At 28.6% G+C, this 17,688-nt stretch overlaps 2 protein-coding genes and 1 long non-coding RNA gene across 7 annotated transcripts; all 3 read left to right on the forward strand.

Annotated features, from left to right (window-relative positions):
• The first annotated feature begins 1,054 nt into the window (after positions 1–1,054).
• LOC149892546 (uncharacterized) lies at positions 1,055–2,004 on the forward strand. Of its 2 annotated transcripts, XR_016450148.1 has the most exons (4): positions 1,055–1,135; positions 1,238–1,337; positions 1,466–1,537; positions 1,882–2,004. It is a non-coding gene; the product is annotated as an uncharacterized LOC149892546 (long non-coding RNA). The 2 variants fall into 2 exon arrangements; XR_016450147.1 differs by lacking the exon at positions 1,882–2,004 and having other exon boundaries at positions 1,466–1,589.
• A 916-nt stretch (positions 2,005–2,920) lies between these two features.
• Positions 2,921–9,841, forward strand: LOC145184999 (uncharacterized). Of its 3 annotated transcripts, XM_090079877.1 has the most exons (8): positions 2,921–3,907; positions 4,172–4,252; positions 5,599–5,789; positions 5,931–6,121; positions 6,834–6,971; positions 7,152–7,201; positions 7,332–9,312; positions 9,744–9,841. In XM_090079877.1, the coding sequence occupies exons 1-8, from the start codon at positions 3,434–3,436 to the stop codon at positions 9,749–9,751; spliced, it is 3,114 nt and encodes a 1,037-aa protein (XP_089936003.1). In that variant the 5' UTR covers positions 2,921–3,433; the 3' UTR covers positions 9,752–9,841. The 3 variants fall into 3 exon arrangements, with proteins under 3 accessions (XP_089936003.1, XP_089936005.1, XP_089936004.1); XM_090079879.1 differs by lacking the exons at positions 2,921–3,907; positions 4,172–4,252 and adding an exon at positions 4,896–5,026; XM_090079878.1 differs by lacking the exons at positions 2,921–3,907; positions 4,172–4,252 and adding an exon at positions 5,197–5,337.
• A 3,217-nt stretch (positions 9,842–13,058) lies between these two features.
• LOC149892547 (synaptotagmin-7-like) lies at positions 13,059–16,225 on the forward strand. Of its 2 annotated transcripts, none has more exons than XM_090079890.1 (4): positions 13,059–13,254; positions 13,626–14,491; positions 14,653–14,767; positions 15,733–16,225. In XM_090079890.1, exons 1-4 carry the CDS (start codon positions 13,230–13,232, stop codon positions 16,038–16,040), a joined length of 1,314 nt encoding a protein of 437 aa, XP_089936016.1. In that variant the 5' UTR covers positions 13,059–13,229; the 3' UTR covers positions 16,041–16,225. The 2 variants fall into 2 exon arrangements, with proteins under 2 accessions (XP_089936016.1, XP_089936015.1); XM_090079889.1 differs by lacking the exon at positions 13,059–13,254 and adding an exon at positions 13,315–13,485.
• Positions 16,226–17,688: the final 1,463 nt, after the last annotated feature.

Here is a 17,688-nt window from a genome sequence, read left to right on the forward strand (position 1 = left end):
TTAAGCTTACAGTATCCTTTGCTGTAAGCAAATTCTTTTTTTTTTGATGTGTTCAACGACAAAGATAAGAAATAAGTTGTTATTCGTTAACTATTCGTTCATACAATCATTTGTCGTTTACTAATTAATTATTAATAGTGTTTCCTTTAAAGATAATGTTGACGTAATAACTTTTCTGCGAATCTTCATTTAATTTTTTGAAACTTAGTGTTTTTGTTTCTTAATTCTAAATCTTTTTCTTTTGTCTTATCAAAGTTTTATGATTTTTTTGTTAGTAAATAAGATTTCAGAAACTATCGATAACTACGTACCCAGGGATTTTTTTGCTTGCAAAGCTAGTTAAACAAGGTTTAGTCAATCTACGGCCAATTAAAAGGATAATACCCTAGCATTAAGATGGAAGATTCTGTGACAAAACTGTTACATTCTTTATTCAGATTTCGCAAAGCCAATGAATAAGGAAAATCCCTTAAAGCCATCGTTTTAAAACCGAAAACAAAAACGTTTAAGTTCAGGTATCACCATTCCATGGAAATGTTTATAAATGAAAATCATGGCTAGATAGAAGGACAAGCCGTTATTTTATTTTCGCACTCGATCTAAGAAGGGTTGATTGAATCTAGCAGTCTCGAATATAAGTTTTATAAAAGTCGTTTTATAAACTCAAAGCTTAGTAAGAAAGCTAAGTAGAGCTTAGAAGAAAGTAGATTAAAAAAAAAAAGAAGAGTTTCTAACTAATTAGGAGTTAAATCTGCAACGTAAAGCAGAGCATGACTAATACTAATACCGAGATCACTGTGAATAGCATGACTAATTGCTCTTACGGAGGTATACGGTTAGTAACTGTGTATGACTCATACTTCTCAACTGTTACATAGATGTATAACGGCCCTTACAAGCACTGAGTATTAATTATGACGAAGATCTTTAATTATTTTTAAAATCATAGTTGTGCTACTTCAATAATTTTTTGAATAATTTAATGAATAAACATTTTTTAAGCTGAATTTGTTTTTATCAAACTATTATGCATTAGGAAAATGACAGGTTTTTGCTAAGATGTAGAGTTTTTACCTTTAGGTAAATGAAGAAACTATTAAATTTTGTATCAATGAGCAGGAAAAAAAGTTTTTAGGTATCTTATTATAAAATATACATGTTAAAAGTAAGAAATATGTTCCATAAAGTGGTAAGAAATTTTTTTTAAATTTTTGTGTTGTTTGTAGTTCTTATTTAGAATGAACTGAGGGGCCGAGCTGATGTATGATTGAATTGAGGGGTCGAATTTGATGGATGATTAAACTGAGGGGCTGAATTGACGGATGATTACTATTCGGGTAAAGATATCAATTCATAGCAAAACGTAAATTGAAAGTTAAGAGTTAATGTCATATCACGCTTTTATAAGTAACTTTACAATTGTATATAGAAATTTTTAACTTACAGCTGTGTAATTTTGTAACAGGTTGAAAAATCAAGTATGGAAAAAAGAAGTTCTATTGTTTTGATGCTATTTAGATGCTAAAAGGAAATAATAGTAAGTTTACTTCATGTATTATTCTTTGCATTCGGAAAAGTTTCAAGCATAGGACTAAATATATTTAAATAATCAGAAACGACGCAAAATGGTTTATGAAAGTATAAGAATAAATAATGAAAAACGTTTCTTAAATTGGACGACCTATTCGTCTGCTATCTGACGAAATAAAAGCATGTTCAAGGAAATAATGCTGGTGCATGTTATAATGTTGCTTTTGAAAATAATTATTTGAATGCGTTTAAAATTAAATATGTAATTTAAAAAGGTGATTTTTTAAAACATTTTCTAACTTAATTTCTGTGTGGAAATTGAAAAAATACATTTTTATTCTCATGGACTAGAAATGCCTTCAGCAGAAAAATAATGTTGGCTATGTTTGCTGAGAAAAGCAAGATCGAAGACTTATTGAAGTATTCTAAAATTGTTCAGTGGAAAACTGGATGCTTTGTTGAAAGCAACGGTCCTTAACATTATAAAAAGTAAAGATTTTTAATGACTAAACCCCGTGAATGTAGATAACGCGTTGAAAGCCGAAAACATTTGATGAAAGAGTTCATTTAGAAAAATATCAAGCAAAAGTAGCTTTTTAAAAAGAATAACTCTGATCAGTGAACTCTGGTCAGCAAACTAGCTAAGATATTGAACCATATAGTTTGTTAAGATCTTAATGTGCTTCGAGACGATGATTGAACCAACCGTGGGGTTGTGATCAAGAAAAAGTAAATAAAGAGAAGATGCTTGTCAGATATTGCACTTTCTAGTAAACATACAACAAAAATTAACACATCCCCCCCTATACGGTTGTCACTCAAAAAAAAAAAAAAAAAAAAATTATAGCTAAACGAAATCTTTTAACATCAAAACAAGTTAGGGCATATTATATGGGTTCCCAAGCAAACCACTGCAGCAAAATTAAAACCAACATTAACTAAAAATATTTTAAGTCGATAGTACATCAGAGTTATCAATTTGAGAACATCTTAAAAAGTAATAGCTGTTCTCGGTCGCCATACTAATGACAGTAATATTTATTTACCGTCATACGCATTATCAATACTCAAATAAACATTTGTTCAAAGAAAGACATACGAGAGTGGTTTTGGTGGTTGAGCTGGTATTTTAATATTTTTTGATAGCAATTGTGGTTATAGGGATTGCGTTCGTTTTCCAAAATATTATTTAATAAGAAGTTCGTTATACTTTTAAAAATCGCTCAGCTGGAAACTCTTTCTATTTTTTATAAAAATGCCCGTATCTAAGCTTAGAAGGCCTCACGTGTTTTTTACATTTGGATTTGGCACACGTAAAAAAGTAATAAGACTGATGAGCTTTAACGTTTTTAGATATTACGTATGTTTCATGCATCGGGAAACCAGGTGCATAGTTTATATTTGTTTTTGTTTTTTGCGGGTTTTTCAAAAAAAAAGCAGAAAATTTTACATGCATATTGAACATTATTTAGTAGGATCTTTATGTGGTTTATTTTTATAATGCTATGATTTTAAATTTTTGATTGTAGTAATTTTTTTTGTTGAGTTTTTGCATGTCAAAACATCCTAAACTCTGTAAAAATGTTGCTTCTGAGTAGTAGAATTTTTTTTTTTTTAGAATATAAGTTTCAAAACCCATATATAAACCTCATATTATGTCTGAATTGTCCTTAGTTCACTTTTGACTTTTTCTGAATAAGATTTATTTTTCTCCCATTTTTCTTTTTTGTCTGTTTTTAGTTTTATCTATTTATCTTTTTTAACAGAAAAGTATTTGCTTAGTGAAGTGTCGCATATATATACCATCTTTATATTTTTTTGGGAAAAGTGAAAAGTATTTTACTTATCTTTAATTGGTTCAGTATATAACTGATAACAAACCAAACAGGATTGACTTAACTAAATGCATGAATCACATGACTTCATCAGTCCATTGCCCTCTGCATCCTTCTCAAATAACACTTGTGTAGAAGCAGGTGCAAGTAGAGTCTCAAATAAATCTCAGCTGCTTCAGTTCTCCAATGGCACTAGCAATGATGAACTGTTATTTCCAAAGATTATGTATTTTGATCAAATTTCAAAAACATATATAAATTTACACCCAAATGAAATTGCTATGGGAGAGGATGGTACTTCAACTTATGTAAGCAATAACTCAGAAGTAACTAGTACTATACATAAAGGTTCTAAGATACAGAATACCCATATGGATGGAAATGTTAGGTACAGAAACAAATGTGGTAATGAGATGTCACCACAAGAAGAATTGATGTGCCTGATAAAAGAAGTAAAAAATGAAGTAAAAGAACAAACAGATGTCATTGATATAGTTACTAAAGATATTCCAATTATTGAAATAGTAGAGGAACCAGAAGTGGTAAGATTTGAGATTTAATTTACTATGAAATACTTTCAATGAAGAAATGGTATTAAATACTTTTTTTTTCCTGGCATTACTTGAGGAGGAAAAAAAAAGATTTTAAATTGAAAACCTTTACAGTATTTTGCAATTTAAAAAAGTTATATGAGTGATGTAAATGGTATATTATGTTTCCATAAATTGATAGCTGTTATGATTATTTTTGACTAAACTTTGTATGGTTTAAAAAAGTATAGTGTATATATATATTTTTTCTTTTAGACTTATCGTGCTCGCTATGAGAGTGAAGGTTGTAAGGGTCCTATTCATGGAACTACAGAAAATGGTTTTCCAACAATTAAGGTTTTTGTGTTAAAATTATATTATCTAGTTTTAAAATTTTAATTTATGTAAATTGATTTTTTGAAACACCAAAAATGCGCTTTTTGATTTCATGATGTTGTTTCTAATTTATTTTTATTAAGAGAATATAAAATACTTTATCATTAAACTTACCTCATTGTGTTTATATTTTATTTTCTATATTTGAATTTTTTTGCTTTCTATATTTGAAAAAGGTTGAATTGTTTTGTTTTGTTTTTCAATTTCTTAAGTTACTTTGAGCTAGTGTAAAATCCCTATTCTAAAAGATCTGCTTTATATTATTTTAATCATGCAAAAAGTTGCTATAAAAAGCATATTGGTGAGAAAAGTTATGATAGGAACAGTTATTGAAAAATAGACAAATATACTATAGTATCTCAAAAATTACATTTCATTATCCATACGAAATTCTTTTGGTTAAGTTTGGGACTAATAAACTTAAATTCTCTTTTTTGGCCAGTTTTTAGAATGACTCAGTTTTTTCAAGTTGTTTAAAATTTATATTTTATTAATATCCTTACTAAATCTTTAATTGTTGTAGTAAATTTTTCTAATAAAAGCAAATAAATAATTAATATTAAGTTTTGGTTTTTATAACTTTGAAGTAGTTGAAAATATCTCTAGAAAACAATAAAAGACCTAAAGTTAGTTCTTGTTTGCATTCTTCTTTTACAAAAGTCAGTCTTCACAGATTATTCTGCATTTCCCTAAACACTTTTAGTACATGCAGCATCTTTCTGGAAAACAAAAAAGGTATATTCCTGAATTGTTTTTCTAAGATATTACAACACCAGTTTAAATGATAGGTTTTATTGGTTTAGCAAGAAAACATTTACTGGTTTTCATTAGGTGCATAAAGTAAATATTATTTAAAGCTTCAAATTTTTTCTTCCGGTTCTTTTATGCAAATATGTTTAAAAGTTAAAATAAATATTAAAGTTTTAAAAACAGCCATAAATAATTCAAGAAAAAAAAGAATATTAACTTTGATGCAGTTTTCAAATTCTTTTCCTATCTATGAATCAATTTATTGAATTTGTCATTAGAAATGTATTACAAGGATAGTAAGTTCTCCAGTCCCTTTTATAAATCTTTCTATAAAATTAATTTTTACCTTTGGTGTTAAAAAAGTATATTCAAATAATTAGTCATGATGCATCTAAAAAAAATGGTGCAATAAAAGATTTTAAAGATATTTATAACCCAGCTGAAAACAAAAAACAGACAAGAATATTATTTCTATTGTATTTTTATTTGAATTTTTAATATTATTCTATTAAAATAAATGTCAAGGCTACTGTATTCATATTTTTTTTAAAAAATAGATTGTTGGTTATGTTGGAGAGGTAGTGATCACAGTATTCGTTGTTACACGGGATAATGAACCTCATTTACATACTGCAACAGGTCCTGGGTCAAGTAAGTTTGCATGCAAAGAAGTGAAACTACCAAATGGAGTACAAGCTATTCAAATGACAATGAAACCTGTTGACAAAAATGATGAAATGTTAGCAATGTGTGTTGAGATATTTTAAGTGTTTTGGAAGATAAAGTTTAGTTATTTTCAATCTAATGTATATAAACAGAAATTTTACTTTTCTTTAACACTAAATCAAGTTTGTAACTTATAACTCTAATGTTGGTACTATTTTTTCAGCTTTGATCAATTAAGTATTAGAAGGGTACGAAACTGGGAGGCAGATAAAGAGCTGCGAGATAGAGGCATTGATCCTTCCACTTGGAAAACCAAAAAGAAAGAAGCAAAACTTGCCTTTCAAGTCTCTATAGCACCCACCAAAAATCATCCTGGTTATGTACTTACATCTTATTCTAGACCATTCCAGTGCAGTAGGCTTTTTTTTTAATTAGATATTTAGTTGTGCTCTCTTAGTAACGACCTAAGTATATATATCATTTAATACAGGGTGATTAGACCAAGTGCAAACAAATTTTTTTAAAATAACTTTGTAAAAATAAGGAAACATGAATGCTATTAGTTTTAGATCAACTTGTAACATGGTTGGCATCCTACCATAACTGATATTTGCTGCTGAAGCCAATTTTCTTATGGTTTTATTGGGATTTCTCCTGGTTTTTTCTGGAGCTTTCTTGATATGGCTGGGTATTCTGGTTTTTTCAAATCAGGGTGTTTCTTACCTTTGCACAGATCCAGTTTCTTTAAGAAACTGATCCAGTTTCTTTGAGAAATTTTTAGATTTTGTAGATACCAGATCAGCTAACACAAGGGTTCAAAATCTTTAAAATCTCACTTTGGGTTTTTCCAGCTTTAATAGCTCAGAAACTTTCAGACTTTTTGTTTCTGTGGTGAATTATTTTTATTTGTAAATTAGATCTGCAAAATGTATAAAAATACTAAACATGAGTATGAAGTTTTACTTAAACACAAAAATATATATAGAAACTCTAAAAGAGTTAAATAACCAACTTTAAAAAATTGTTTACATTTGGTCTGATCACCCTGCACATTTAAATTTAAAAAAATTTCAGTAAGTTTGTTTTATTTTTTTTAAATATACAAATATCCTATTATATTCTTTAGCTGCACCATCTGGTAATCCGGAGATCTATTGGTCAAGCCATACAGAGGGTTCTCCTGTTGGAGGCCAAGAAATGGGTTTCCATGGAAAGAAATTTGCTTCAGGTTTTAGAGTCAGGTTTTTTTCCAAGGATGATGATGGTGAGTAACTTTGTAGTAAGATTAGTAAAGTTTGAGTGTTACAAACTTTACTTTTAGAATATGACTAATCAGCTGAAACATGAAATATATATTACATATGTAAGATATTCTTTGAATTTAATTGAGCAATCTAGTTATTTGATGAATTTTTTTATTGGCTGATTTGTTTTAAATAACTAGGACGAACATGGGAAGCATATGCAGATATTGACAGAAATAAATCTAGTTTGGTACTTTGATTATTTCTAATGAATTTTTCAACTTTTTTCTTTTTGAATTGTTTAACTTTTTCACTTTGCTATGAATTAAATTTGTTCTTTTAAAGAAAATTTTATCTAAACTTTTTAAATTTGTTTTTAGCATGCTTGTGTTTTTAAAGTTCCTGCTTATTTTGAAACCCATTTGACTACAAACGTTTCAGTTTATATTGAGATTCGAATTGGCTCTGAAAAAGAGCCACGCACAAGTGAACCAGTTCTTTTTACATATCTTGCTGAATCAAAAAAAACCTGTAAAAGTTGTGATCAACTCAAAGGTTTCATCCAAGCTATCCATCAGGTGTTTAATGGCAGACATGATCTTAAAGGAATTGTTGGCTCTCTTCAAAAAGTACTCAAAGGAGAAAGCGATATTACCATGACTGATATCCAAGCTCTCGAAAACAATTCTCTTGAAAAAAATAGTGTAGCAGATGTTTCTGCTAGTGTAAATTTACCTTTGATAAATCAGATGTCTGCTGATCACAAAGAGTCTTCTATTGTTACTGGAAATTCAAGTACAAATGGGGAAATTCAAGCGCTACATAATTCTGAATTTTTCTCTGGAATATCAACTACAACATCTTACAATGAAGTTAACACAATGCCGAAAGTATCAGCTGGAGTTTTTGGGAGCGTTTTACCAAGCAAGGTATCCTACATGCAGTCTAATCTAAATGTACAAACTTCAGATGTTTCCTCAAATAGACTTTTCTCACCTTCACCAGTTTTTTCACAAAGCTATGGTGACTCTTTACTAAAAACATTACCTGAAGGCCAGAGTTTTTTATCATCACTCGCTACAACTCTTCCTGCTGAAAAATGCCAATCTGATAATCCTCCTCAAATAAAAATAGCTCATAATGATAATTTACATGGTTATCTGAATTTTTCTGATGTGACAAATAATGTTAATACAAATCCCTCATATCTTTCCCAAGACCACTCTAGTGTTTTGCAGGAAGAGAAAGAGTTTTGTCATAACTCATTTTCAATAACTTCAATGGCTAATCCTAATTTTAAAATGGCTAATCCTAATTTTACAAATAATTTAAAAAATTTAAATGATTATAATAGTAACGTGGCACCGCCTTCATTTTCTCGCTCCACAGATGCTCTACAGCATTCATCGCAAACATCCTCAAGTCAACTAAACCTTGCAGAGGATATCGATAAAGATATAGTAATGCTAAAAAACTATGTCCAAGAATTAACAAAATTGCAGAAGCTGATGCAGCTTAAACAACTGCAATATTTAAATGTCGATTTAGAGTTTTTAGAAAAACAGTCGCAGTCAGTCTGTAATAATTTTCAAATGTATAATCTTCATGGCAATCCTGGTGGACTAGTTAATAGTACTCAAGGGGTTTCTGAGCAAATCAACAACATATCATCTGGAAGCATGCATCATTTACAATTGCCTTCCGTCGGTCATGAACAAATTGTTTTTCCAAACACTCAGCGTGAAGAAAACCTAAATGTAATAGACTCGAATTCATTTCAAAAGTACAATGATAAGCAATGCAAAGAAGAGTGTCCACAGTCTGCTCTTGAGCAGGAATTTGTTAATAACTTGCGAGCCTTTTCACAAGGTGATGTATATGCTAAAGTTTCTCAATTGTTCCAAACGAGACCGCTTCTTCCAAGTCATGAATCTAGTCAAAGTCAACAGATGCAACATCAAGAGCTAAACGCGTCCTTTATGCAGCATAATTTTCCAACATCTACAAACTGGGTTCATAGGCCAGTAAATGATGTTGCAGCTGAGCACGGGTTTTACAACAATGTTGTTTCTAATCAGCCTTTTCCAACCACAGGTAGCGATAGATTCTTGGAAGTTCTGAAGTGTATAAATAAACCACCAGACATTTCTTCACCATGTAGTTCAACTTTCAGCTTAGGCGATTCAAATTCGTTAGTTTCATTCGATGAAAAAACTCGTTCTACGTCACTGGTAGGACTAGAGCAGCCAAGCTTTTCCCATAATACAGTTTTTCATTCGGAAAATTTTCATGAAAATTCGCAAATCGATTCGTCCCCTGTTGTTCAGATGAATAACGGTGTAGAACTGAAATCACAAAATTGTAAGTAATATAATTTGTCTATTTAATGTTTGTTAATGGGAATATGTTGATTACTTTTACGGTACGGTTCAAAACACATTAAACTTGATTTCTTTGTATTTGACTTTTAAAGAGGAAACCTATTATTTAAAAAAAAATCTCAAATCCGGTATTCGCAGAGCGGATGTGAAACCGTAATTAAGATTATATAAAATTTTGGTGGTTTTTTTTTAAAAAAAACTAGAGACCATGAGCTTATCTTTTTAAATCTATTTTTAAAAAAAATATTAAAGCTTTCATAAGTTAAAACAAATTCAACCAAAACGTTGAATAACCAAAGTTCGTTCAATTAACTAATTAGGCTTAGTTAATAGGGAAAAAAATATTTTTTTAAAAGAATAATACTCATATAAATAAAATCCCTTAATTTGATAATTTCTCTTTTTCTGCAGGTTGGTAGATCGATCGCTCTAGTTCAAAGAAATCTTAATGTAATAAAAGTTTTGACGGATCTTTCATTTGAATAATGATTAAGAAGTCTCTTTCGAAATTTTTTATAAATTGTAAATACTCGATATTTTTATTTTATTTGTTTGCAATTATAAACGAAAACGCAAATACTCGTGCTAGTCTTCTGCTGACAGCACCAAGTCAAATTTGCTTATTTAACCACGCTTTCATTTTTATTCTTGTAGATAAATGCGGTTTGTAAATTAAGACATCTTAAATGTCTCGGCATCATCAGTGCTCGTCATTAGAATTGACCTGAAGCCAGTAATTTCTATTCAAAATATTTGGAACTTAAATATAAAATTTTTCAAGTAGTTGTTTGGCTTACTTAAAAAATAATATTCGACTCATATTATAGCGAAATCTAGACAACATGAACCAGGTCCAATTATCCCCGTCGTCCCGATTGTACTACCTAGATAATTTTTGGTAACTTAGTCACTTGCAAAGAAAATCTCGGGAGGAGAATTTAACTATTATTGCTATCTCTGATAAAATTTGCACTTGTATATTTTGGCTGTATGGATATATAAATCAAAATAAGTACTGATAAAACATCTTGCAACAGTCAAATTTAAAAGTTATGCACGATCTTGTACTCCACAATGCTGTGTATAAAATTTATCCCATTAGGCATTGGACGTCCTTAGACGTCTAAGGACGTCCAATGCCTGTTGGGATTGTACTAAGTCACCTTCAAGTTTGTTATACTAAATTCTCCATAACACAAAAATTGTTTTCATTACATGATAACTCCTGTAATTTTCAGTTTCGGAATTTTGCTTAAAAATTCAAATGTGTTTAAGCATCTGCAGAATAGTTTATTTGATATGAAGCAATTCTTCAGTCAGTTCATTCACATCATTACAATATTTCATTAAGAAACACAGAGTAGTTAATCTTAACTTCCTCTCCAAACTGTTTTCCATACTCGCTTAAAATTTAACTATAAGTTATTGTCTGTCCAACAATCGAGGTATCAATAAATGTGGCGAAAGAAAGCTCATTGAAAATTTGCCGGTTCTTCTAACTTCGTCTCTGTTGATTCCATGACTTGTTTATCACGTTTAATTTTCTCTCCGGCAAAACCTTTTTGTATCTCCTCCCGACGACTCGGAAATTTAGGACTAAATTTTTTGTTCATCTGTTTTAGCTTCTTCCTATATTCTTGGTCACTGATTCCCGGTGTTAACGTATGCAATAAAACTTCTTTGTTTTAAATGTCGCAGGGGGGATAAATTTTAAGTCGAGTGTTTCTTTGAAATTCTTATTTTTTACGTGTTAAAGATGTTTAAAGAAAGAAAGAAGTGAGAAAAAGCAAATATCTGTCGAAAGATAAGTTAATTTGAATTTTAAGTTAGTAAGGATAGCAGGGGGGTAAGAAGGCTGAGCATTTGGTTTGTTTCGACCACCCTGTTTACAACCCTTAAAGAGAACTTTGTACAACATTGGAGGTATACTCGATCTATAAAGAATAGTTTATACTCTTTGTTTACCAAAGATATATCGCTTAGGCGATGGATTGAAAAAGATATAGAGGTCTGAACTTTAATGTTGATGCGATTATACTCAAACAAAGATACTTAATTTTAATACTATTATGATATCTTATCGTGCAGCGATTTATTTGATACTTTCATTTAAAACACCATGAAACTATTATTAAAACCACACATATGCAACTAACCACTTGTATCTAATTCGAATCTTTGCTAAACATTATTGATTTTTTTTTGAGCCGCATTTTTTTAACAAATAACAAAAAGCTGTCTTTACAAATATCACATCCGACCACTCAATTTAACCGATATGTCAGGAAATGCCATATTGTTAATGCAATTGATAACATAATCAAACATTATATTTGCACATGCATTCTGAAGGTAACGTGGAATAGTTTTCGGAAAAAAATATGCAAAGAAATAAAAGTTCTTTTAACATGACGAAAGTATTTATAAAAAAAGATTATTCATTATTCTTCGTTTCTTGTGCCTCTTGTGTTTTAGTCTTTATGAAGTTGAATCTTGTCTACCCACCGCTGCTGTTGTGCTCAAAAAGTCATACCTAGGCTTTCTTTATGTTAATCTTTTCCATTTGATTAATTAAATTGAGATAGTGACAGAAAATCTTGTTACAGAAAATTTACTTTTAAGATGTTTTTTCTGTTATAATCTATGAAGTTTTGGATCCTTAATCCAATGCCGCACTCGGAATTACATCCTGGAAAAAAAGTAGGTTTTGTTTTTTAAGAAGGCTCGCTTCTTAAAAAAAAAAAACAAAATCAAGTTTTGTTAAAAAGGATTTGTTTTTTTATGAACATAACAAGAATCATAATTTATGCAAGTGAGGTTTTCTAAAACCCTGTGAAAAAGAAGTTGAACCTTGTGACTTGTGCTGCTTAAATAAGCAATAAATGTGCTTCTTATTTTTTCTTGATGTTTTAAAAATTATTTCAGGTAATTTACTTCATCACTTACGAATGTATGAATGTGTTCACTGGAAAAAATAGAAACAAAAAATAGAAAGGCTAAACACAACTTAGAAAATCAGTTTTTCAATTTCAGACTTCAAAAATCTGGACCAGGCCATATAGCTCTTCCGGAAATTTTGTTTCTCATTAAAGTGCATGAGGACCTCGTGGGTACCGGTTTTTTTATGCAGAACCTTTTTTCCGTTTTTGGCATGAAAAGGTTAAATAATGTAGTTTCTAATGGCCATTTTTTTGGGGCATTTTCCTTTGAAGTAATACCCAATTCTTCAAGTTTATTGTAAGAAATAACGCTCTTGATATTTTTACACTCATAACTTTTACTATTTCTTCTAAAAGTCTCTCTTTAATTCAAATAATTGAAAACAGTGATTAAGAAGTACTAAAAGTTAAAATTGTTTTGTCTTCTTTTTTTTTTTTTTTTTTTTTGGTACAAATGCCATACAAACAAGTTGTAATTTATCTTTTAAGTCGTGAATATCGGCAGTGTGTTTACGTCACGAACGTCGTATTATATAGGCAACTTTAATGACAATTTCTTGTATTATTGAAAAGGTATACATTTTATCAGGATTAAAATAAGCTCCGGTTGCCTTGCTTTCCCATGTTTTAAAAACAAGTTTGTGCAATCTTTAAATATTATTTACTTTAAATATACTTGAAAACCACTCAGTTTTGGCCATTAGTTACGTAGTAACAATCTTAAGAAAGGACTATTTCATTCAAATCTCCATAACTTTAAATGTTGTAAAGGCAGTGTGAGCTGATTATTTTGAGTATTTAAAGTTAGTGCGATTAGATTATATGACCCCCTGACAATAACGTTTGTTATGACAAGCTTTCAATCCGTAAAGCAAGGAGGCTACAAAAATTATAAAAAATAATGTATATATACTTTTACATTCTCAAGAATTATTTTAAATATCTGTGATAAAGATATATGGCTGTTAAGCAGCATCAACTAGGTAATTCTTCAGATTGTTTTTTTACATTTAAAATTAAATTTAAAGAATGTTTTTAGGTCAAAAGCTTTTAACACGCAGCGTGTTAAAAAGGTGACTTCTGTATGTTGATCTGCATGGTTTTTGTGTTTTATGTGATAAGTGTCAATCATATAGATATATACTTGTGGGTAAGTAGGGTTGATATGAGTGAGAAAAATATTTCAACAGTGCATAGTGATACATTTTGTAAATGTAAGTTGAATTGTGATACTATCTTGTATTTTGATATTATCACCATTTGGAATATTAATATGTTATCTTTTAAGTTGTTGATTATGTTATTATTATTATTATCCTTATTGCTGTTGATTAAGATTACAATATAAATTTAGATTATACAAATTGGAAGAATGTTGCAGCAATTGCTGTGGCTAGTTCTGTGTGCAGCTTTTCATTTATAATACTTTGTGCTTGGTGCTTAAAGAAGAAAAAGAAATTTAGTACTGAGAGCCATTTAGAAGATGTTGAAGTTGATTCATATGTAGATGAGAAATCACTTTCAAAACAGCCATTGCTGAACAATCAGAGTATGCCAAATGATGATTTTTCTTTTTTAAATAATGGAAGCACAAATAGAATTAATCCTTCACCAGCAAAATCCTCCTCAGGGTCATCAGTTAAAATAACCCCACCAGGCTGGGGACAAAAGAAATTCATGTTTGGTAACCCCCCACCTACTTCAAGTGGATTAGAAAGTATGCATGTACAACCTCAAAATAAAGATTTGCATGCGTCATATGATTCATTAGTATCTTCATGGAGTTCTATACCTGCTGAGCCAGAGCTGGCTACTGAAAGAGGCGAGGACCTTGGTTCCATATATTTTAGTATAAGTTATGATGTTTATGGACTTGTTTTAAAATTGACTATTCAAAAGGCTGTTAATTTACCAGCAAAGGATTTGTCAGGTTCAAGTGATCCATATGTTAAGGTTTTATTGCTTCCAGATAGGAAGAATAAATTAGAGACTCGTGTTAAAAGAAAAAAGCTTAATCCAATTTGGAATGAAGTTTTTACTTTTGAAGGTTTTCCTTATCAAAAACTACTGCAAAGGTCTGTTTATCTTCAAGTTCTGGATTATGATAGATTTTCTAGAAATGATCCTATTGGGGAAATAGAAGTTGCCCTCTCAGATATAGAGTTACAGTCTGAACCTGTCCCATTTGTTAAGAAACTAAAACCATGCAAAGGTTCTACTGTAAGTTGCTAGTTTTCCATACACCTGCTAATAGTAGTAATAGAAGAAATGATATAAATATAAATAGTAAAAGTATAAAATTAGTAGGCGTTTTAAAAAGATAATTAGTTCCTGGTGATTTATTCGTTCTAAGATTAATCTAGTTATATAATATCTTTCAGGATTATCTTGGTGATCTTTTGATCTCAATGTGCTATAATCCCACATCTTGTAGAATATCTATAAGTGTCATTAAGTGCACAAACCTAAAGAAGATGGATATAACAGGGGGTTGTGGTTAGATAATTTTGTTCCCTTATTTTTGTTTGTTTATGTAACATTTTTGTATTTTACTATTATTATTATTATTATTATTACTGTTATTATTATTATTATTCTTATTATTATTATTGTTATTCTTATTATTATTATTATTATTATTATTATTATTATTATTATTATTATTATTATTATTATTATTATTATTATTATTATTATTATTATTGTTATTATTATTATTATTATTGTTATTATTATTATTATTATTATTATTATTATTATTATTATTATTATTATTATTATTACTATTATTACTATTACTATTATTACTATTATTATTATTCCTATTATTATTATTATTATTATTATTATTATTATTATTATTATTATTATTATTATTATTATTATTGTTATTGTTATTATTATTATTATTATTATTATTATTATTATTATTATTATTATTATTATTATTATTATTATTATTATTATTATTGTTATTGTTATTATTATTATTATTATTATTATTATTATTATTATTATTATTATTATTATTATTATTATTATTATTATTATTATTATTATTATTATTATTAGTATTATTATTATTATTATCATCATTATTATTATTGTTGTTACTATTGTTATCAAAATGCATTTTTTGAGGTTGTTTTTATGTATTATTGTGATAATTTTTGTTAAAAGTTGCTTTTAGTTTTTTCAATTCAATCTGTTGCTTGTTTTTTACCAAGTTTTAAAGTAAATTAAAAAAGGTTAATCTTTAACAATCATGCTAATTTCATTATCAGATATACATTCCATGCAAATATTAATTTAGTTGTGCTGTGTTTGTTCATGTTATCAAACTGAAAATATGAATTGCAAAGAGTTTTTTTTTGTTTTGTTTGATTTATAACATGAAAGTAAAAATTAACAAAGCTTGAAAATGTTTTGATTTCTCAGATAACATTTGTTTGTTTTTTTAGATCCTTATATAAAGATATATTTAATTTATTCTGGAAAGCGAATTGACAAGAAGAAGACAACAATAAAGAAACGTGATCTAAATCCTGTTTGGAATGAAAATTTTGAATTTGATGTGCCAATTGATAAAATACGTGAAATCTCTTTTGTACTTACTGTAATTGATTTTGATAGAATCCTTCCTAATGAAGCAATTGGACAAGTAATTATAGGATACAGAACTGCAGGACAGTCTTTAAAACATTGGACAGACATGATGAACCATCCTCGTAAGCCTATTGCTATGTGGCACAAGATCATTAAGTACTAACTTTAGTAGTTGGTTACTGTTCCCTTTAATCTTTTCTTGAGTATTTATAAACAACACTGCATATTATCATTTAAATGTTTGATTAATGCAGCCAACAAACAACGTAGTTGGTAATGTCACTTTTTAATTGATCAGGTTGCTCAAATCAAGAATTTAATTTATATAAGATATTACATTTGTGTTGTATGCACATATATATATATATATATATATATATATATATATATATATATATATATATATATATATATATATATATATATATATATATATATATATATATATATATGTATATATATGCATACATACATGTATATATATTATATATAAATAACTTTTATGCTGTATGGTATATCATGCATTTACAGAATATATCATATACTTAGTAGCATATATAGGCAGTTTATAAATATTACATTCCTATATTTATTAATATTTAAATATTGATTTTTCATATCAAGGTTGGCTATTTATTTTAGTGTTTTCAAATATTATTTTTCTTCATCTTTACTTTTATACTTTGTTGTTTTAAAACGTTTTATGTACTTAATTTTTTAATGGAATATTTTTTATACTTTTATTCTTTGATAGGAAAATTTTGTGGTTAAGCTTATTAATAAAATTAGATATTGTTCATATATATTTATAGATAAAAAAAAAATCAATATTTTTGCATGCGCATCATTCGTCATAAAAAAAATTGAATAAAAAGTCTGTATCTTTCCATTCAATTTAAATTTAACTCTTGTTTTATTTTCTTTTGATTTTATAAATTTTGTTTTATAATGGGATTTTCCGACACAGTAATTTTTATATTCTGTAAAATGTCAATTTTATTGATATTGCTATTTCAAGTTGCGACTTGCTAATCGAGACTTGTCTAAAGTATTTCTAGCTTTTACAATTTACTGACCTTCTTCTGACGGCTGCGCTTTTAGAATTATGTAAATATAAGAGGAGCTATATTTTTCATGGTTTTTCAAAACTATAAATTATAAATGGTCAATAATGAAATATAAAAACTGTGACGTATTTTATACATCTCTTGAATGGTTCGAAACTAAAATTCGAAAATAAATTAAGTTTGAAAAGAAAAAAGTTAAGAGTGATGTAATTGACGATTTTTTTTTTTTTTTTTTTCGTTATCTAATGACCAAGCGCTATAAAATGTTTACAGAGACTATAGGCCGGGTGAATAAAAATGAGTAATTGCTTTTACTCAGTAGTTGGTCAGCTTTACGTGAATAAAAACTTTAACAACTTTACTTAAGTTTTTATTCAAGTAAAATTGAGCAATTACTGAGTAAATTGCTTACCTTTACGCGAATAAAAATATGAAGAAAACATTTGAAGTTTTTATTCACGTAAAGCTGACCAATTACTGAGTAAAAGCTATTGCTCATTTTTATTCACTTGGCCTTATAGGCTGACTCAGCGCTAGTCAAAAAATTCCCTTATACTATTAGCTCAAAGTGAAGATTCAGTCCGGTTTCAAGTTTTCTCTAATTCCAGTTATTTTTTATTACCACTATTACGGAATGTCAAAAAGCAGACTTTCTTCGAATATCAAGTTTTATCAACTTAAGTTATTTCTAAAGGGCGAAATGCGTCGTAATGTTAAGTCAAGTAACGAAACGTTTAACGCCAT

Source organism: Hydra viridissima, unplaced genomic scaffold (assembly GCF_058129835.1).
Source record: "Hydra viridissima isolate aposymbiotic clone 2 unplaced genomic scaffold, HvirCarnegie_v1 scaffold_2, whole genome shotgun sequence".
Lineage (NCBI taxonomy): Eukaryota > Metazoa > Cnidaria > Hydrozoa > Anthoathecata > Hydridae > Hydra > Hydra viridissima.